Source organism: Urocampus carinirostris, chromosome 10 (genome assembly GCF_059441175.1).
Source record: "Urocampus carinirostris isolate Australia breed hairy pipefish chromosome 10, RoL_Ucar_1.0, whole genome shotgun sequence".
Classification (NCBI taxonomy): domain Eukaryota; kingdom Metazoa; phylum Chordata; class Actinopteri; order Syngnathiformes; family Syngnathidae; genus Urocampus; species Urocampus carinirostris.
In genome coordinates, this window is record NC_142358.1 from 13,229,030 (window position 1) to 13,250,876 (window position 21,847).

Genomic DNA, 21,847 nt, shown 5'->3' on the forward strand with positions numbered 1-21,847 from the left:
TTTGCTTGGCCTGATCCAGGGCTTGTTTTCCAAACATCGATAAGAAACTGGTCTCTTTTTTTCTGGTCCGCTTTTGTGTTCTTTGTTTTTGCCATTTCCGTGACAATCTTTTCTGTTTCCTGATCCTTGATATACTTATAATGTTCAACCTGGTCTTGACCAAAGGCTATTTCCTAGTCCAGTTGACCTTATATTTATTGGTATTACTTCTGCTTCTCATTCTTATACTAGCCACATAATGTATTAGTGCTAGTATATACTTGTTTTCCTGATCAAAGTCATTGTTCATTTTCCTATTCTCTCCCAAGTAAATTTCCTGGACAGGGTCTTTATTTTGGTCATGTTCCTCAACCTATCAAATTTATTGGATTTTCCTTGTTTCCTGGTCCCGAACCTGACTCTGATCAAGAACAGTGAAATCTCCATACTATTACACTATTGCCAATGTTATCCGTTACAAGTCAATTTACTAGTCCGTTTTCTGATCCAGATCCAAGTTGTGGTCCACATCTTTGTCTACTAATTCCATTTTCTGGTCCTGAACAAGACCCTGATTTAGGCCACTCTTTTTACTATTACACATTTATAAAACTCACTGTCATCCTGATGCAATTCAGGAGTCCAAGGCCAAATTTCTGATCTAGGTCTGGTCCTCATAGTTGTCTTCATTCATGTCCGGTAATGGCAATCTAATCGATTTTCTGGTCCCTAACCCATCCCTAACACAGCCAGTTGCTCTCTCTTCTTGCTATTACAAATTTCTAAAACCTAATATCCTCCCAATACAAGTCAATTTACTATTCCGTTTTCTGATCCAGATCCAAGTTCTGGTCCTCATTGATGTCTTAATACATGTCCGGGAACCGAAATCCAATTAATTAGCTTTTTTTGTTTTTTTCCCCTAGGAGTTCAGTGTATCTTGCTATTTGCTCTTCAGTAAAAATCCTTATCAAATTGTGCCCATTCCCGTATAATTTTAACTTATAGCTGACTCAAGTAGTCAGGAAACCAGCAGAGGTGAAAGGCATACATGGCAATATGATCCTTCCAGATTCATCAATTCATAGAAAAATCAAATATTCTAAATTGTTTGTTCACACTAAAACTTTATCTAGAAAAAAGTTGCGTCAGTGACAGCTACTGCACCGCCTCGTTCCTCTTTGCCTGTACGGGTAGTGTGGGCCATATTAATTATTGTCAGTAAGTGAGTGGATAGGGGAGTGCAGACATAAAGATGTGGAGGAGGAACAACATTAATAGGGCAACAAATCTTTGCTGCGGCATGGATCGCTACTGATGTCTGCCGCAATCTCTCGTACAAACACAAACGTGTGTCTTCTTCTGAGTGCAAGAAAATGAGAACAAGATGAGTTCGAATTCATATTGCTCCAATCTATACCGGTGTTTCGGAAAATCGAGGTTGGGAGGAGGTAAGTCATTGATGGCCCCTCTCTCATCATCACAGTGGTCCTTGGCAGGTCCCTGTTACTATGGCAACGCTCTCATTGCCGCAGGCTAGCTGGAGCAATGTGGAAATAAAAGAAAGACGGAGGCGGGAACGGGTGAGGGGGGAGCTAGACTCTAAAGGAGGGGGGGTCGGTTCTCCGATTCATTACCTCTAAAGAACACTCCCCCGCCCAACTGCCCCCCACGTCCCATCACAAGCATCAGCTGAGCCCAGTAAACGCCTTCAGCTTCCACTCAGCAGTCTGAACACGTTGCAGCCAAACTTCCAAGCTGCATATATTATTCATCCTCACAGACTCGCACAAGCAAAATAAACGCATAATCCGATGCTTCAAACACTCGAAACAGGGGGACGATTTACAACAAATCTCACACTGTGTCAAAATGTCTTCAACAAATTCATGCTTTATGGAAAGGCTAAAGTTTTTGGGGCTTGAAAAAGTGTGGCTAACATGCAGAACTCTAATTGCAGACTAACTTTTCTCCTTCATTTTTTTTTTGCGGTCCTTCTCAGGCCAAACACAAATACTAGATCGACTGTAAGGCATGCAGGTCAAACATAAGGCCCGCAGGCTAGATCAGCCCCGTTGGATGATTTTAATCTGGGTCACCATACATTTTTGAGTATGTCAATCCTATCAAAAGTTGTGAATTTTTAAATAAATGCAAACCAAACGCCCAGCCGCTAGAGGGCAGTGTGGAGTTTGTAGTGTGGATGATAACACATCCTGTGCCAAACATGTTAATCTTTTTTTCCCGGTGGCGGCAGTTTTACCATGACACGTGTGGGTGGTGACACGAGAACTTTCCAAAATAATAATAATAAAGCGGTTTTGTATTACCTAACACTAGAGAGACTGACATCCTGTATGAGACGAAAATCCGAGACTTTTATGTGACCCTTAGGGTCGTGAAAATACGGTAGTTATAGTTACTTTTTCCAAAAGGTAACTGAGTTAGTAACTGAATAAACATTAATAATAAACATTTTTATGTATAAAGTGTCATTGCATCTATCATTTAACTATTTTCGAAGTATTTCCCATTGTTATGTGAATCCTGTGTTTTGTACATAGTGTATTTACATTTTATGAGAGTGATTTCACGCACATACTCAAAATTTTCTTTGATTCTAGGTTGAAAATGGTGAAAGTACAAGCTGAACCTAAACCTCCAAAAGAGGAAAAAGAGTTTATTCAGCGCATCTAAAAGAGACACGTACATACACGTGCAATACAAGCAGCTTGACAGAGGCTGCAATGATTTCCACCAGAAGATGAAATCAGCAATTAGAACATTTTGGAAATATGGTAACCCCCCTTTATTTTTCTGTGTATATCAAGTTTAACAACTACATTATTCCCATGATATAGTCAGGTCAAGTCCTATTTATTTCTATAGCCCTTAATCACAAGACGTCTCAAAGGGCTGTAGAGATCACAGATTACCATTAAACCTACTACAAGAGGGCAAAGAACAACTCAAAAACCTCTGCGTGAGAAAAATAATATTACCTTGAGACGGGGCAGCAAAAAAAATGCAAGGAATAAACGAACAAACTAATTAAACAGCTAACTAAAGGTCTGAACAAGAAACCAGATATGGCATAGCAATGGAATGAAAATGACCCGACCATATATGCCGTCCAAGATATCCTTGTGTGGTGTAGACTTGAGATAAGATGTTTGTTGTAGATCGCGTTCTTTACGTCATAGATTCTGGAGCTCTTTAGGGAGTCAGGACTTGACTTCAGTGCAGACTGCGGAGAAGTACCCACAACACGACGAATAAGAGGGACCAAATTATGCTCTCTTCCAAACAAACTCAAAGGAGGTATGCAGAGTGCAGAACAATGACTCAGGTTGAAATTAATCGAAAGCAATCAAATAAACAATTGGTTTGATGACTGTAATAAGTTTTGGAGCTGCAGTGCCATATCGAGGAAAATAGAAGTATGGCGCTACCTGCTGGACAATGACTCAATCTCGCGTCGGCAATGAAAAGTACCGTAATGTAATCATTTTTGTTTCCATGTTCAACTCATATTCTACCACATTGAACATGTTTCGTACCCAAATATACAAAAATGGTTTGGATCTAACAGATAAATGTGTCTTTTATATCAACGTTGTGAGACATTGTACGCAGATTGATTAGACATGGCACTCTATGATAAAACATGTAATATAGTGACTATGAAGAGAACAGACGACCAAAAAGATTATCAGGATGAATAGGCCAAAAGATAATTACTACATAGTGCTTAAAAAACTAGCCTAAGTTATAATAATAATGCAGGGGATCGTGTCATGATAGATGGCTGACTTGACATTGAAACAATAGTGCAATGAAAATATGTGTACTAACATTAACAGATTCAATTAAAAACTAAATGACTGATATATGACTGTTCCAGTATTGTGCATTAGTAGTTTTTTGGTTTTATTTAGCTACAACAAAAAGTGAAATAAACCCAAAATTGTCACCAGATGTTTTCAGTTTTGTGTGTTTTAGAGTTGTGATAGGCCTGGGGAAGAAGGGTGTTTATCTTGCTTTTGAGGGAACTGTAGCGTCTACAAGGCGACAACAGGTCTAATAAGTGGTGGCCGGGTTTATTAAATTCACATAATTGGATGGTTCGTTATGTCATTATGATCATTTACAAAACCGCTGAAAGTTTCATGACCAGATATTTGATGGATATAAGACACAAAAAAATGACTTTCTCACTTGTAACAGTCTAAAGACATTACAGAAGTTTAGCCTGTGTGGCTCACATTCAAGAAATTCTAGGTTCAATTCCTGTCCTGTGTTGCAAGTTCATGCTAGAGCCTTATTTTCTTCTACAGCTCAAAACGTTATTAAAAGTGAATGTTTATTTCTCGAGGGCAACACATTACAACAAGAAAGTTTATTTGTTCTGGGCTTTTCCTAAAAATAAATGTTTCATAAAGATAAGTCCATTTAGTGTTGATAGCATTTAATCATCTGTTTTGCTTTTCTTCTTTTTCTTCTTTTTTGCTGAACCGCAATCTATGTGTGGAGTGTCAACCTCCATGTCACGGTTTACTTCCATAATAGCCACCTCTTCCCTTTCTTTCTTTTTCCTCTTCTTCCTGCTCTTTTCCTCAGTGTGCTCCTGAAGGATTTCCTCAACTTCTTGTTTCGGTGTCACGTTTTCCCACTCTTGCTCTGTTTTAATGCGCTTGTCTTTCTTTTTTTTCTTCTTTTTCTGCATCCTGTTCTCGTCCTGTGATGTGGTAGGGGTCTTGCTTCCAAAAGGCCGAAATCTCTGTTTAAGTCCGGGTGGGATTTCGGGCGGTGGGGGAGCGTAAAGGACGCAGGGTTGGGTGTTGTCCCCCCCGTAGCTTTCTCCCACATTCAGCAGGCCAGAGAAGGCTGGCCCCACCACGGGCAAGGAGGAAGCGGTGGTGAGCAAGCACAGGTCGGAGGTTCCGTGATCGGACGCAGAAATGTTGTAGACCTGATGGCCACGCCCCTCGCAAGGAAGCTTCAGCGACTGAAAGCCGGAGAGATTCAAGCTTGCACCTTCCAAACTGTAGGGGCGAAAAAAGTCATAATTATATTGTTGAAATATGAAATGTGTCACTGCAGATATACAGTAATCCCTTGCTGCAGTGGTCTGCAACATTATCAGTACCACAGACCGATTTAATGTCTGACAATATTCCCATGGCCCTGCCCAATAATGACATTAGTAATAATAACAATAAGCCTGAAATCACTAGACATCTAGATGACATACGGAAATAAATTACATTTTATCTCATCACCACACTATTTTTACTAACGGTTCCGCGTTGTACAACATTGTTTGGGCTGGACTATTTCCCATAATGCTCCATTACAACATAGTTCTACTGGTTACAACGAGTAAAAATAGTGAGATCAAATCAAATGCTTTTTCTGATGTCATGTACAATTCTAGTGATCAGGATTTGACGCTCTTACCACGGCGATTCGTGTTTAATTCCCATTGCATCAAATATTGAGCAAAGGTGGTCAGTGTGGTATTGACAGCTGAACCATTATTCTTCAAATACATTAATGGACTACCGTAAAACTGCAAACCCAATCGGCATGAGCAAAAATTAGGGGTCGACCACGCTTTAGCTACTTCTCCGATATTCATTGTGCATTGTGTTTTGCATTCTGATTGGCTTAACAGTCGCCCAAACCCTTTCCTGCCAGTGCATCAATAAGGTTGCAGTTTAAGTTGTACACCAACAGCCTGACCTACATTATGTACACGCAAATCTTTTTCCACTTCCAGTTTCTCGAAAAGCCACCATGTCAACAAAATGCTAAGGACCCATAAAGATACCAAAGGGCAGAGGAAAATGCTTTATAATTACTGCTAAAGGTAAACAGCTCAGAATACTAAAGAAATAAAAGCATTTTTGTGCCACATATGTGTTTTCCCAGTTACCTCCACACGATGGCAAGAAAATATCATCTGAAGTAAGGATTGTGTCCTGAAACCAATTTCAAGACTACAGAGCAATACAGTATCATACATGCTCACCATTTGACATTAAATTGCAGTTGATTCTATCGCGCACTCCATTTTTACATGTCAAATGCAAAGTCTCAAGAATAGCAAAAAAAAAGTGCTTGTTGAACTCCAATGCGATGAGAAATTTATTTACGCATAAAGATTTGGACCGGCGCAAGACGGACTGGAACGAAAGCATTTGCCAAGAATGTTTTCATTAATCAAGAAGGAAAGTCGAAGGTTTGAAAACAATCAGATACCGTCGTAGTTCCGAGTCTCGCTTCAAAATAAAGCAACAATAAACTAAAACACTAGTCTAAAGTCAAGATTTTTTTTTCTTATTTAATTTTGAGAAAGCAGTAGATTTTTAAAAAATATAATAAAATAGTAAGTGTATGTGTAATTTCCCCCTGTAGATCCCACATTTTTAAAGGATTACCCAAATCCTTTCAAGAAAATGGGCCCAACTAATTCCGCTCAATATGAAGTGTGATAAATTGCCTTTCAAATCTAGAATTACCAATGATGTCCAACCAGATTATTACATAAGTGTCACATGTATACAGTGAAGAAGTATTTGAATACCCTGCTATTTTGCCAATTCCCCCACTTAGAAATCATGGAAGGGTCTGAAATTGTCATCGTAGGTGCATGACCGCTGTGAGAGAGATAAACTAAAAAGAAAAATCTAGAAATTACAATGCATGATTTTGTAACAGGCAGCACGGCGGCGCAGTGGTTAGCGCTTGTGCGGCACAGTTCATGTCATGGGAACCTCCAGCGTGGGTTCAAATCCAGCTCCAGACTTCCTGTGTGGAGTTTGTATGTTAGTCAAGTCAAGTCAAGTCATTTTTATTTGTATAGCCCTTAATCACAATTAGTCTCTAAGGGCTTCACAAGTTATTACATATAAGATTAGGTTACTCGTATGCTATAGAGTAGAAGTGAGTTTTAAGCCTAGATTTAAACATTTCCACCGAGGTTGCAGATCGGATCTCAGGGGGAAGAGCATTCCACAATACCGGTGCCCGGATAGAGAACGCTCTCGAACCAGCGGAACACTTCTTGGCTCTTGGGATCACCAGGAGACCGGCGCTCTCGGAACGAAGGCTTCGGGCCGGGACATAGGGGGAGATCAGATCTGAAAGATATGAGGGGGAAAGTCCATGTATGATTTTGTATAGTAGTAGGAGAACCTTAAAATCGCATCTTAGGCTAACAGGGAGCCAATGCTGGTTAGCCAAAATTGGGGTGATGTGATCGTACTTTTTTGTCCTTGTTAAAAGCCTTGCTGCAGCATTTTGTACCAGCTGAAGACTCTTGAGTCTGGTCATCGGAAGACCGGAAAGTAGTGCATTACAGTAGTCGAGGCGGGAGGTAACAAACGCATGAATTATGATTTCCGCATCCGACTGAGAAAGTATAGGACGAATTTTAGCAATGTTACGGAGATGGAAGAAAGCGGTTCTAGTAATTTTCTTCACATGTGTTTGAAAGGACAGGTCAGGATAAAAAATGACACCTAAATTTTTAAGTGAGTCACTCTGTGTGATGTGGCAATTGTCCAAGTTCACTGCGGTTTTAGAGAATAAGTCACGGGACTTAGAAGGACCAATGACTAACATTTCAGTCTTTTCAGGGTTAAGACGCAGGAAATTGAGTGACATCCACTCTTTTATCTCAGTGAGGCAGGCCTCCAAAGTTCCACAGTTTAGTGTGGCAGATTCCTCCATCGGGAGATAGAGTTGAGTGTCATCTGCGTAGCAATGGAAACTGATATTATACTTACGAATAATATCACCTAGTGGAAGCATATAAATGCTGAAGAGAAGGGGGCCAAGCACTGAACCCTGCGGAACACCACAAGTAACACTAAATGGCTCAGATGTCAATTCGCCATATTTAACGCAGTGTGTCCTATCTGAGAGGTAGGATCTGAACCATAATAGGACGCTTCCTGAGAGACCAATCCATTTTTCCAACCGTTCTAGCAAGATAATATGGTCCACTGTGTCAAATGCAGCACTAAGGTCCAGCAGCAGCAAAAGTGATGATCTCCCCGTGCTTGCGTGGGTTTCCTCCGGGCACTCCGGTTTCCTCCCACATTCCAAAAACATGCATTTCAGGTGAATTGGCCGGTCCAAATTGTCCCTAGGTGTGAATGAGCGAATGAGTTGTCTGTCCCCGTGTGCCCTGCGATTGGCTGGCAACCAGTTCAGGGTGTCCCCTGCCAACTGCCCGGAGATGGCTGAGATGGGCTCCAGCCCCCCCGCGACCCTAATGAGGATAAGCGGTACGGCTGATGAGATGAGATTTTGTAACAATTTATTTGTGTGACACAGCTTCAAATAAGTATTTGAACACTTATGTTTCATCTAGAATTCTGACCCTGAAAGACCTATTAGTCCGCCCATTAGAAATCCACCTGACTCCATGTATCATCCCGAATCATATGCACCTATTTGAGGTCATTAGCTGCATAAACACACCTGTCCACCCCATACAAGCAGTAAGACTTTAACTTGTAACATGGCGAAGACCAAAGAGTTGTCCAAATACCCCAGAAACAAAATTGTGCACTTCCACAAGGCTGAAAAGGGCTAAGAGCAATTTCCAAGCATCTTGGTGAAAGAAGGTCCACTGTTGGAGCAATCTATAGAAAATGAAGGAAGCTATACATGACGGTCAATCTCAATCGGAGTGGAGCCCCATGCATGATATCACCTCGTGAGGTCTCAATGATTTTAAGAAAGGTGAGGAATCTAACCGGAACTACACGACAGGAGTTGGTCAATGACCTGAAAAGAGCTGGGACCACCGTTTCCAAGGTTACTACAGGTAATACACGACGATGTCATGATTTCACATCATGCATGGCTCAAAAGGTTCCTCTGCTTTAACCAGCACATTTCAAGGCCCGTCTAAAGTCTGCATATGACCATTTGGATGATACAGAAGAGTCATAGGAGAAAGTTTTGTGGTCCGATGAGACCAAAATAAAACTTTGTGGTTATAATTCCACTAAGCGTGTTTGGAGGAAGAAGAATGAAAAGTACAATCCGAAGAACACCATCCCTACTATGAAGCATGGGGGTGGTAGCATCATCCTTTGGGGATGTTTTTCTGCACATGGGATATGACGAGTGCACTGCATTAAAGAGAGGATGACTGGGGCTGTGTATTGTGAGATTTTGGGGAACAAAATCCTTCCCTCAGTCAGAGCATTGAAATGAGTCATGGCTGGGTCTTCCAACACGACAACGACCCGTAGCACACAGCCAGGAAAACCAAGGAGTGGCTCCTTAAGAAGCATATCAAAGTTCTAGCATGGCCCAGCCAGTCTCCAGACCTGAACCTAATCGAAAATCGTTGGAAGGAGCTCAAACTGTTTCTCAGCAACAGCCCAGAAACTTGACTGATCTAGAGAAGATCTGTGTGGGTAGCAGTGGGCAAAGATCCCTCCTGCAGTGTGTGCAAACCTGGTGAAAGACTACAGGAAACGTTTGACCACTGTAATAGCAAACAACGGTGACTGTAACAAATATTAGCATTCATTTTCTCAGGTGTTCAAACACTTATTTGCAGCTATATCACACAAAAGAATCGTAAAAAAAAAATCATGCATTGTGATTTCTGGATTTTTCTTTTTAGTTTATCTCTCTCACAGTGGACATGCACCTACGATGAAAATTTCAGACCCCTCCATAATTTCTAAGAGGGAGAAATAGCAAAATAGCAGGGTGTTCAAATACTCATTTTCTTCACTGTATGCATGTATATATGTGTGTGTGTGTATATGTAAATACAAATTGGCGTTGTTCGGTAAAGTCATTTCTGCTCAGAATATTCTGTAAAAAAATTGAAAGAACTGTTCACTCAACTTCTATTTTGACCTACCATCTTATTACCCAGATATAAACAGACACGTAGAGGGGGTAAAAAAGTGTTCTTAAATACTGTAAAAAATTACAGTGATACATTTTACTGTAACTACTTTGTATTAGAACCAATCGTTACTTCAACATAAATGGAGCCTATTTTGATTTTTTCGCTTCAGAAGTCAAAAAAGAAAATCCAAAAATTTAACAAAGCCTAGTGAGATGAGCAGCAATCTTGGCACCTCAAGCCCAATTGTGAATTAAGAATTTGTAGTGAGATAGTACATTTTTCTGCCTTTTTGCAGATAATAATGGGACCCAACAAGAGGAATAATGGGGAAAGGGGAAGGAGAAGAAGTAAGAACCAAGATCGAGTTGAAGAAGGAAATAATTGTGAAATATGAGATGGTGCACGAGCAAGTGCCACTGAACCACTGCCCTAAAGTACAGTAAATGGTTTAAAATGTCATGTTAGTATCTATTAACTTATATTCATTAGCCACACCTAACATACAGGTTTTAATAATATTTGTGGGATTTTGGAATGTGTGGGAACGTATAATATTAAATACCAATACTTTGTATGGAAAAAAATGATTCAGTATTCTATTAGTTGTTCTATAACCGATCCCCATCAGATTCTGGTCGGGTAGAGGTATCATTGTATAAACCTTTTAAAAGGCAGTATTTAGATTTTAACAATTAAAAGGAACACATATTACTCTCCGTTTTTCACCCAAGAAATTGCTATCTGATTAAACTATAATATTTTTTTTGCAAAATATTATTTTTCTTGGTCTTTGTTATTAATATTGATGTCATACGTAGTGTGACGTTTCCTCAGTTTATGTAGCGTTATTAACGGTAGTGTGTTTTTGTTTGCGTAAAATAACTTATGCCTTTACCTTAAACAGACTTCTTTCTTTTCAAACAACGTAACGTCAAACATGATAGCAAGCGAACGATAGCGTAACGTCAAAAGGTAAATACACGCTTTCTCCTTTTATGCGTTATCTCGAAAGTGCGTGAGAAAAAGTCACAGAATATAAATTAATTGACAAACCATCCAGGATCAAAGCTGGCGGGGGCTTTGACGAGCCACAATTCGCTCTTGTTGCTTTTGAGGCTTTCAGCCAGCGTGCTTTTGCAAGGCTTGTGGCTGAAGAACACAAAGTCATCGGGACACTTGTACTTGCTGCTCTTCTCTGCAAAACAAATTAAGCAATTTTGTGCACCCGGCATTCGACAGCAAAACGCGATCAAGTAACAACTTACCGATTTCTTTTTGCGTTAAAGACGCGTCAACGCGCTGGGTATCAGCTTCGTCCTCACTTGACGAAGATGAAACATCACGGGGCATTTTGTGAGTTTTTCTCTTTGTAGTTGATTGTTTTTGAAGTACTGCGTACACGCGTGTTTGAAAAGGTAAATGCACGTGTGATTGTGGCCACGCAGGACCTGGGGCGTTTCTGCGACAGCCTCGCTTGTAGTCCAATAACCTGAGTCAAATTGTTTGTTTCATCGAGGAGTCCGTAAAATTAAACTACAATACCCATAAACTATTTCGCTAGGTAATCTTGTTCTTTTTAGCGACGGGGGTCAGGGGGGGACTACTACGGACATATCGCGAGAAATGGATTGACACACAGCACATAATTTTTGTAGTCCAATAATCAAGCCCGATGTGTTGGTTTACAAAAAAAAGTTAGACGAAAAAAAACTACATCGCCCAAACGCGCCTCAGCTGATTAGGTAACACTCAAAGCGTTTTCCGTGAGAGCGGGTTGACAGCCGTCAGGAGCAGGCCAAAGTGGGTAAACAAATTAGGAATATGTGTGGGGACAACTCTAACATTAAGTTTCTGTTACGCTTTATATAATTAGTACGTTCGTCGTTGTATGAAAACCGTCTTTGATGAAGTTGAAAGTAATAGTGGTTTCAAAATAGAGCTCTACTTACTTTTACAATAAATAGGTTAAGTTAGCTCGCGTGTGCTAGCTCTGGTTAGCCTGCTACCTAGCTAGCTCGGCCGCCTGCTGGCTCAGCGTCCTGCCATCATGTCGTCTCCTTCTTCGTCGTCACGGCGCCAATGGTGTTACTTGTGTGATCTCCCCAAGATGCCGTGGACGGTAGTATGGGATTTCAGCGAGGTAGTGTGCCGAGGTTGTGTGAACTACGAGGGTGCAAACCAGATCGAGTTCCTGATCGCAAGCGCGCGCCAGCTAAAGCGCAGCCACGGCATGCAGGACGGAAACGTCCGCTCTCCTGGACCTGGACCCTCGCCCCACAAGCATGCTGTGACGGGCCGCGGGGAACCGGTGACGGACGGCGGTAGGCCGCACAGTGAGCGCTTTGACCGGGGTAGTCGAGGGGAGGGTGGCAATGTGGCTGCAGCACGCGTACCGCCAAATGGCTTGCACCGCGACGGGCAACCATCGCAAGAGGTGAACCGGCAGAGCCCCAGTGGGAACAGGAGACCAATGATCGGGGCGGCTATCCCCCCGAATCTAGTGACTCAGAGCTTGGCAGGGATCCCCCACGGTCTGCTGGCGGGAATGTCGGCTGGCCTGACCGCTAGGACGGCCTCCATGAGCAGCCCGATGATCTTCCCGGCGCCTGTGCTTGCTGAAATGAATCGCCGCCAGCTGGGTATTGGTATGGGCATCGCCCCCTTCATCACACCGGAGCTCGAACGGGAGCTGAGTTCGTCGCAGCCCAAATCACAGTCCCAGGGCCACGTCGGCCCCAGCAAAAGCGCCGGCTTGCCTTTGTCGTCGGCCTCTGTCAGCCAGACGAGCCCCAAGCCAGCCTCGTCCCCAGCTAGGCAGCCAAGGCCTCTTGCTTCCCGAGCCGGAGGTGAGCCACTATCGTCGGGCAGCTCCTCAGAGGCTGCCACCACCGCTGCGGCCGCGCTACCCCACAGCGGAGCGTCCGAGCTAGGATCCACCTCGGCTGGAAGCAGCCTTACTGGGAGCACCCTGTCCTGCACCCTCTGCCACGAAAGGCTGGAGGACACACACTTTGTACAGTGTCCTTCTGTGCCAGGACACAGGTATGCGCAAACACACTCATACTTGTTTAACTCGGTGTTTTTCAACCATTTTTGAGCCAGAGCATGTTTTTTTTACATTGGAAAAATTTTGCGGCACACCACTAACCAAAAATGTTATAAAATGACACCGAACAGTATGTTTAATTACATTATAGTGTATAATACCCCCAGTTTTTACAGCACAGACAATCGACAATGACATACTTGCAGAAAATGATTCATAAATGTTTTATAAAATTTTACATTTTAAAAACACCGTCTGTGTTTTTGTACTATCTCACTTTTAAAACACAGTACACCTGACAATCTCTCATGGCATACTAGTGTGTCGCGGCAAAGTGGTTGAAAATCACTGGTCTAACTTATTGCAATAAAAGGGACCAAAGCAGACTTGTGCAATATTTGCTAATAGAACTAGTGCTTCGGGCTCCAAATGTTTTTTTAGTTTGAACAATTTTTATTGACACTTTTAACAGCAATTAAACATATTCACAATTTCATTATATCATTTTCTAACAATATGAGGTTTGAACAATTTTTGTCGACATTTTTAACAGCAATTAAACACATTCACTATTTCCAAAAATGCTAAGAAGAAAAATAATCACTGGGGGTCATTTAAATTCCTTTAACTGAAAGATGCGTCATTTAAAGGATAATTTCAAAAAGTTGAAAGGAAAAGATTTTCTCAACTGACTATGTTGTAAAAACAGCCAAAAAGTTCAAAGAGTCCTTATGCTTTATATTCCACTGCGCCAATCTGCTTTTATCTTATTTTTAGCAAAGCTGTCTGGGCTTGAACACATTAGTTAGGAGCAATGTGGGGTGAAGGAGTGCTGGAGGTCATGATCGTTTTCACGTTTTTTTCTGTCCATTTTTTAGTTAAGCATGAAAATGCAGAAATTATGAAAATTCCTGCTTGAAGTTAAGTCCAAACTTCAACCAAATCCTCCCCAAAAGAAAAAAGACTTTTCGAGAGCGTCCATGTAGGATATTATAATAGTAATCTATAATAATGAAAGAAGCCAGGAAATGGCAGCAGCAAGTAAAAATGTCCATGCAGCTTATTTAACTGTGGATGGTGCTAATTCCTTGCAAATGCAAGTTTACACCCCCTATTTCACACCACAGAAAAATACAGATTAAGTTAGTTTACCCCTGTTGAGCATGGTCAAATGCAGATACAACAGATACTATTTGACATGGATTTTATCATCTTGAAGACCATGCATTTTGGATATCAATAAAAACGCAGTTAATTGAACATTGAAGGGACTATTATTACTTTAAACAGTTTTTGTTTAACTGGTCATTTTTTGAAATATGTAACATATTCTTCAATCTCTAGTTCAAACTGAACATTTCGTTCTTCGATAAATTTTATAATTGGAATTTGTTTCTTGATTTGGGTTGCGACTATTTAGGGTGGCATGGTGCATCCTTAGGTAAGACCAGTTGAGGGTTTGCACTGTGCTACATGTAATAATTCTGGGTACCACATAAAAAAAACACCATTCGATTGATCACTTTTATGGGTGTTTACTTTATCGTCTGTCTTCACCATGTTTTGATCCAATGATTTAACTACCTTCTTGATGAATGTTTTGAGCAAAGAAAATTAATTGGTTTTGAGGCGGTCATAGGGAACGTTGCCCTAGATTCTATCTTAACAGGTTTGTTTGAGATTTTCGGGTCAGTAAATGTTGTATATTTAGGGCACACTGAGTATTATTTAGGGTCTCCCAGTGGTACAAAAAATCACAATAAAACAATATCGAATAAAACAAGATAAAAATAAGCTATCATATAGTTGTGCATTTTTAAAATACAAATAGGTCAAAAAATGTGTTTTTATTTGACATAACACCAGGGTGACAGAGCGGGAGCTCACTTTGTTTGCAATGTCACTGCCAAGGGTACCCCAAAAAAACAATAAACTGAAAATGCTGGTCTACTTGTGATCCCAAGAGCCAAGAAGAGATCCGCAGGTTCGAGAGCGTTCTCCATTCGGGCACCCGTGCTGTGGAATGCTCTTCCCCCCGAGATTCGATCTGCAACCTCAGTGGAAATGTTTAAATCTAAGCTTAAAACACATTTCTACTCTATAGCGTATGAATAATATATATTTTATGTTGATAATATGTGTATTATTTGTAGGTTTTAGATGAGGGGATGGTGTCATAATAGTCTGTAATAATAGTTTGCAAAAGTCTTTGAACTGTGCTGCCCTTTGAGACTCTTTGTGATTAAGGGCTATACAAATAAACATGATTTGACTTGACATGAAAGGTTGGGCAAAAAATGGTGCGGTGCTGTCACTTTCAGTCTCTGTAATTTGTAATCTTCCTTGTGCTTTGTAGCGAGGCTGTGTCAAGGGGAGGCAGCGCACGTAACCTCGCAAAATTTTATTTTTTACTGTGTTACAATAAAGTGCAATTGCGCCCCCACTACTTTAAACCACACCCCCTACATTGCATATTACCGTACTTTTATTGCGGTGTGTATTTTATGTAGCACTATTTAAATACTCTATACAACACGCTACAGTGGGTATTAGCACGTCACATTGGGTATTTGTATATTGTATTCCCTTTTGCTTCATTATTGTATTGTTCTCAGCGAAGGGATGCTGCTGGAAATGTGAATTTCCCTGCGGGGATGGATAAAGTATCTATCTATCTAGGGAAGGGTAGCGCTCTCATTGGCAGGGTGTGCTCGTAGTCAAGTTTTGTTCACATTGAGAATTAGCGCTTTTCACTGAGTGAGATGTGTTGACACAAATTATAGAAGACCCTCAAGTTAAACTTTAAAAAACACATTTAACAGGCTGGAGAAAATGGGCAGAGACATACTAAAATCTCCAGAAAGCCTAGGAAATACGACAAAGCGTGACTATGGACGAGGAAAAGATCAGTGTCTTACTGTGTCTATAAATGTTGGCAGCAGAGAGTATGGAGCCAAATGTAAATGGCCTTCATTTAAAGACTATATTCACATTGACCCGTTTGAGTGTTTTTATTCTTTTAATATGTCGACCTAATGATCACTTAAAAGAAATGATCAAATGATTTAAAGGCACGCGATAACATGTTTTTTCCTTAAGCGCTAATGTACAGGACAAATGTATTTGGGGGTGAATTTCCCATATTTCAAATAGATAGATAGATAGATACTTTATTCATCGGGGGTGCTTTTCCCATATTTCAAATAGATAGATACATAGATAGATACTTTATTCATCCCCGCATAGCAGGGAAATTCACAAATGAGATTTACCTTGTTTTTTTGTGATTTTCTTCCCACCATTGCCCAACCACATGTCCGTGACTATTGCCACAAATCATCCCGCATCCCTACTTAAGTTAATCAGCAAACATTGCTGGCATCATATAATTGTGAAAAAGCTGAGATTTGCTATGTTCTGCTCCAAACCCTGCTTCCAAAATGAGTGTCCTTACTGAAAAACGTGCTCATTGTAGCCATTAATCCACAAATTTTTGAATGAAAACAATCTGCTCAATTTATATTATGTTTTTGCTTTGCAGGTTGATATTTTCTTATCACTGTGCTCCTGAGTTAATGTTGGTGATCTGTTTGAATTATGTATTTTATCTCATTTCTGTACCATATGGTTTGGTATGGTCAACTAAAACTTATCATAGTTTAAGGAGAGGTTTTCTTATCCTCAGCGGAGCATGGTAATTGAGAAGCACTGCACTACACAATACAGTGATATACATTGCATATCATATATGGAAATATTGCACAAGTATTTTTTTAAGCATTGTTTGTAACTTGTGAGCTTGAGACTTGCTATAGTCGTTTTATGCATGTTTCTTTGTTTTGTAGTATTCCAAAAGTGAAAAAAGGTCAAATAAACAAGTTACCAGTCATCCATTTTTAGATGAACAAAATAACAAACAAAGAACAAATGTGAGTCTATTATGCACTGAAGACCTATTAAATGTTGCTCAGTGCTCAAGTGTACTGGGTGTTTTTTCACAGTCCTTTATAAATAAAGTTAGAAAAATAATAATGTTTGAATTTTAATAATTTGAATTGTCTTTATTGCCATTGATAACAACCTAGTGAACATTCTTTACGATGAGATTAGACATGACTCTCCAGGATAAACATGTAATAGACTTAAAATGAAAAAATAAGATAAAAAATGTCAGGATAGACAGAAAAAATATTTACATGGTAATGCTTGGAGACTAATCGTGCTGCACTGTTTTGAATGTGATAATGGCAAATTCACATAAATGTTGTAGGGTAAATCAAAAGCAAAATGTAAGGTTCAGCTGAGAAATATTTTCACAAAGATCATTTGTTCTTTTTTAAAAGTAATCGATGTGTGTTTGTATATACATACAGGTTCTGCTTCCCGTGCACACGAGTGTACATCCAGAGCCGACGAGGCGATGGAGAGGTTTACTGCCCCAGCGGTGAGCGTTGCCCGCTGGATACGTCGGTCAACAGCCCCCCTTGGGCATTCATGCAGGGCGAGGTCTCCACCATCCTGGGCACCGGTGTGGCCGGTGCCCCGTCGTCTGCCCCACCCGGAGCAGGCGCTGGTGGCGGCGGAGCCAATGGAGCCTCCACGCAGAGCGGGGACGTCACCGTCAAGAAGGAGCGGGAAACGTGATGCCCGTTTCTAGGGCAACCTGGAATAAAGGCAGGGCAGGCAGGACATTCACACACAGACAAGTTTTTTTACTCTGTATAACCTCTTGATGTGGGCCACTATACGTGGCTGAAGTGTATGCATACAGTGTGGGCACATTGCAACATTTTCCTATTAAGACCATACATTGATTAAAAAAACAGGAACACTCAAACACAAACTAAATCAGGACCTCAAAAACTGCACTCTAGCAAATTATCCACTCCATTAATATTTTAAGCATGATGCTATTCAATGAAAGACTACTAATAAAACACTCGCAGTTTTGTCGAGGACACTAGTCAAGATGGTTAGACAAAGAAAATGCAAAATGTCTCCTGTGTTGGCCTTAAAGCATTTTCTTTAATAAATAATTTATTGAGTTTAAAATTTAAATACAAGGGTAAAAACGGATGTAAGATAATTAAGAAGTGTTCTACATAAATATTTCACATAAAAAATAAAGCAAAATAATTTTACTTGCGGGTTTCCCTCGACACTTCCTGTTTTGCGATCGCGTTGTAAATCGTAGACTCCGTTATGACTGTCGCATGTCCAATCCATCTCCATCCATTTTGACGGATTAACAAGACAATGCTGTAAGTTTGCAAATGTTTGTATATGATTTATTACACAACCAAATTATAGTTCAGACAGATGTTGAATGTATGCACTTTATTTTCGCTTCAATAACACGTCCCCTGTGGTCACAGTCCTTCTTTGTTGGTTTAGCTTAGTGTTATATTGATGTTACTACTGTAAAAAGGCCTTGCCTTGTTAATCCCTCAACATGGATAGGACATGCAATAGTCATATCAGCCATAGTGAGTCTACTGTCCACAACAAGGTTGTGGAACTGGAAGTGACACAGGAAACCCGGAAGTAGTATTATTTTGATATTTTTTTTAAGGTAAAGCTCGAATAAACGCAAAATATTTAGGTTTTTAGCTTGGTATTATATTTTAAGCGCAGTAAATTATCTACTGAAGAAACATACTTGCCTTCAGGGCAATACACTCCCCGCCTGGCCACGTAAGCCACCATAACTAAACCTTGCAAGCAGGCAACACACCCCCTTAATAAAACCTGAATATCTAAGAAGAAGGGCGACACTTTGGTGAGACTGACAAACACAAACATCCGATTGACTGATCACAGAAGTGTGAGCTGCCTGCCGGTTGTTGAATGAACGTCCAAGATAAATGTGTTTCTTTCTAGAAGGTTCCTGGTTGTTTCAATTGTAGTCCTTCATTTTACAAGCATCATTGAAAACAGTTACACGTCATTTCATGCGAACTGGCAAGCTTTTTCCTTTTTTTAAGTCACGTTTTGTCTTTTTTTGTTTGAGTTGTTTTTTTTTTCTTTCCTAGAACCAGAATGTTCCTCGCACAGACAAACCAAAGTCAATGTATGCGTAAACGATCTATACGGCTATATGCTAATGTGTAAGACAAGTAAGTGCCTTGTGCAGAAGTGTTTCGCCTCCTTTTGGCGTCACCGTGGCGACGACCAATCTGTTCTGTCTTTTGATTGTGGCTTCTTGTACAAAACCACTCAGTGGGAATAAAACAGAAAATGTCACAACTGCCTTTTTGTTTTGTGTGGAGTACGAGACCCATCACCACTTTGCGCTTCAGTTATCGCTGGTTGAAATGAAATGAAATGAAATGGTTCACTTCTTTGCCAAGGGAAAATGAACACAAAAAACAATGAATGCGTCCCGCACCAACGGATTGTTCGGGCAGCCAAGATTCAAGCTAATTGGCCAGCACCTCTTGACTTGAGGTCTACAGTGCCGATTGGTCAATTCAAAACAGCGTCGTTCATATTACATCGTGACCGTATACCTGCTCTGCATTTCCTGCATCTCGCTAAGAGAAGTGCCGAAGCGATACATTGCTCGCTCTCAGTCGGCAAGGCTTTTAATCAAGGTGCGCCCAAAATATTAAAACATTGACTTATTTAAAGTACTGGGTGCATCTGTCTCTCTACTCTCTGCCTGTATCGGCTTGTAATTAGGATTCAACGGTGTGTCCTGAAGTCAGACCAGTTGAGAACCACTGATCTAAAGAACATTTGAAAAGGCATTATGTCTTAACACACTATTTGTACTCACGGTAACTTGTATTGCCTCAGTGGCTGAACTAATTTTGGCGCCAGATTGTAATGGAGAATTATGGCTTTTTTCTATGTTATCAACAGTGCTCTCATTGCTGCAATCCAGGCTTGATTTCTGTTGTACCCAATGTTGAGCAAAGGTAATTGGCGTTGCTCAAAATCTATACAGCATCACAAATTTATACACAAACAATGGTATACGCAATTAGCAAGGAAATTGTTTAAAAAAAAATTGTGATTGACAACCACTGTGTTGGAAAATCGCTTTTCTCCCATTAAAAACGCCCAATTTATTCTTTTTTTTTTTTTTTTACTAATCTACTGCTTTTTCAAATTCAAACAACAAAATCTTGATTCAGGACTAGAATTTTAGTCTGCAGCTGCTTTATTTTGGACACTTTGTACACTGCTACAACGATCGCATTAGATTTCCATCCATCCATTTTCTGTGCCTCTTATCCTCAGTAGGGTCGCGAGGGTGCTGGAGCCCATCCCAGCTGTCTTCGGGCAGAGGGCAGGGGACACCCTGAACCGGTTGCCAGCCAGTCGCAGGGCACACAGAGACAGACAACTCACTCACTCATTCACTCCTAGGGACAAATTGGATCGCCAATTAACCTGACATGCAGGTTCTTGGAATGTGGGAGGAAACTGCAGTGCCCGGAGGAAACCCGCGCAACCACGGGAAGAACACGCAAACTCCGCTCAGGAAGGCTGGTAGCTAGATTTGATCAGATGACCTCAGAACTGTGCCACGGACATGCTAACCATTCAGCCGCCGTAACGCCCTCGCGTTAGATTTCCGATTTGGTAAGAATTAAGTTTGCCACTTTCAGTTTTAAACAAGCACGTTGTATGTTTTTGAATTGAATTGCATTTAGTGTCATTGATATCAACATTGGGAAACATTGTTTGCAACGAGATTAGACATGGCACTCCAATGTAAACATATAACAAAGACTTTAAAAAGAAAAATAAGATCAAAGACTCTCAGGATAAAAAGGCAAGTACAGCGGAACCTCGGTTTTCAAACGCCTCTCAGTGTGAACAAATCGGAGTCCGACCAAAAATTTCGAGAAATTCTTGCTTTGCTGTTCGGTCAAAAAATCGGGAGTTCGAACGCCGGTAATGCGTGCACTAGGGTGCGATGCTGAGCGGCGTGACCAACTGTTATCGCGTGCGGACGTGCTTCGTTTTGCTTTCGCTTTTAATATAGGTGTACGAAGTGTTTTAGCCCCTAATTATGACTCCGAAGAAAGTCAGTGCAAGCAGCAAAGTTGCTACAGGTAAAAAAAAAGTAGATAGATAGATAGATACTTTATTCATCCCTGAAGGGAAAGTAGTGCATACAACTATTACATTTAAGAAAGAAATAATAGCAAAATATGAAGGTGTCTAAGTGTCTGATCTTGCTAGGGAATACAGCATGGCTAAATCTACGATCAGTACAATAGTGCGATGACTGTAATGACACTGTCATAAGTCACTCTAGAAAAGTGCTAAAAAAAGGGCAGAAGCATGTGTCATTAGATCGGTATTTTAAGAGAAAAGAAACATCCTTCCAAACAATAATTTTCCTTCCTCCTCCATCCCTCTCCCCACCGTCTACCTGCGCCTTCTGCTGACCACCACAAAGGTAAGAAATCCTATTCCTAATTCTTTATCCTTTTCTTTTTACACGTTCATGTTAACGTAATCTTTCTTACGTAAGATTACGATAACGCAAACGTACGATTAGCCTGGGTTAGCTTTATGTTAACGTTAAACATTCAAGGTAAACATTCAGGGTGTTGGAACGGAGCCCCCTTTCCAACGAACCGCTCACCACGGGTGCTAAATGACTTGTAAACGACCTGATTTTTTAATTTTTACACGTTCATGTTAGCGTAATCTTTCGTACGGAAGATTACGATAACGCGAACGTACGATTAGCCTGGGTTAGCTTTATGTTAACGTTAAACATTCAAGGTAAACATTCAGGGTGTTGGAACGGATTAAAACGATTTACATTATTTTTAATGGGAAAAATGATTTCGGTGATCAAACAAATCGGTTTTCGAACAGGGTTCTGGAACGGATTATGCTCGAGAACTAGGGTTCCACTGTATAGTAAAAAGTTGTGCTTTGCTTTTTACATTATAGAGACAGAT

General features: G+C 40.6%; 2 protein-coding genes across 2 annotated transcripts; one reads left to right on the forward strand and one right to left on the reverse strand.

Annotated features, from left to right (window-relative positions):
• Positions 1-4,060: 4,060 nt before the first annotated feature.
• On the reverse strand, positions 4,061-12,296 carry polr1g (RNA polymerase I subunit G). Its single transcript, XM_088345050.1, has 3 exons — positions 11,137-12,296; positions 10,925-11,066; positions 4,061-5,024 (listed from the first exon to the last, which is right to left on the reverse strand). Exons 1-3 carry the CDS (start codon positions 11,219-11,221, stop codon positions 4,448-4,450), a joined length of 804 nt encoding a protein of 267 aa, XP_088201176.1. The 5' UTR covers positions 11,222-12,296; the 3' UTR covers positions 4,061-4,447.
• irf2bp1 (interferon regulatory factor 2 binding protein 1) lies at positions 11,436-19,163 on the forward strand. Its single transcript, XM_088345049.1, has 2 exons — positions 11,436-12,913; positions 17,291-19,163. The coding sequence occupies exons 1-2, from the start codon at positions 11,919-11,921 to the stop codon at positions 17,559-17,561; spliced, it is 1,266 nt and encodes a 421-aa protein (XP_088201175.1). The 5' UTR covers positions 11,436-11,918; the 3' UTR covers positions 17,562-19,163.
• The last annotated feature ends 2,684 nt before the right edge of the window (positions 19,164-21,847 follow it).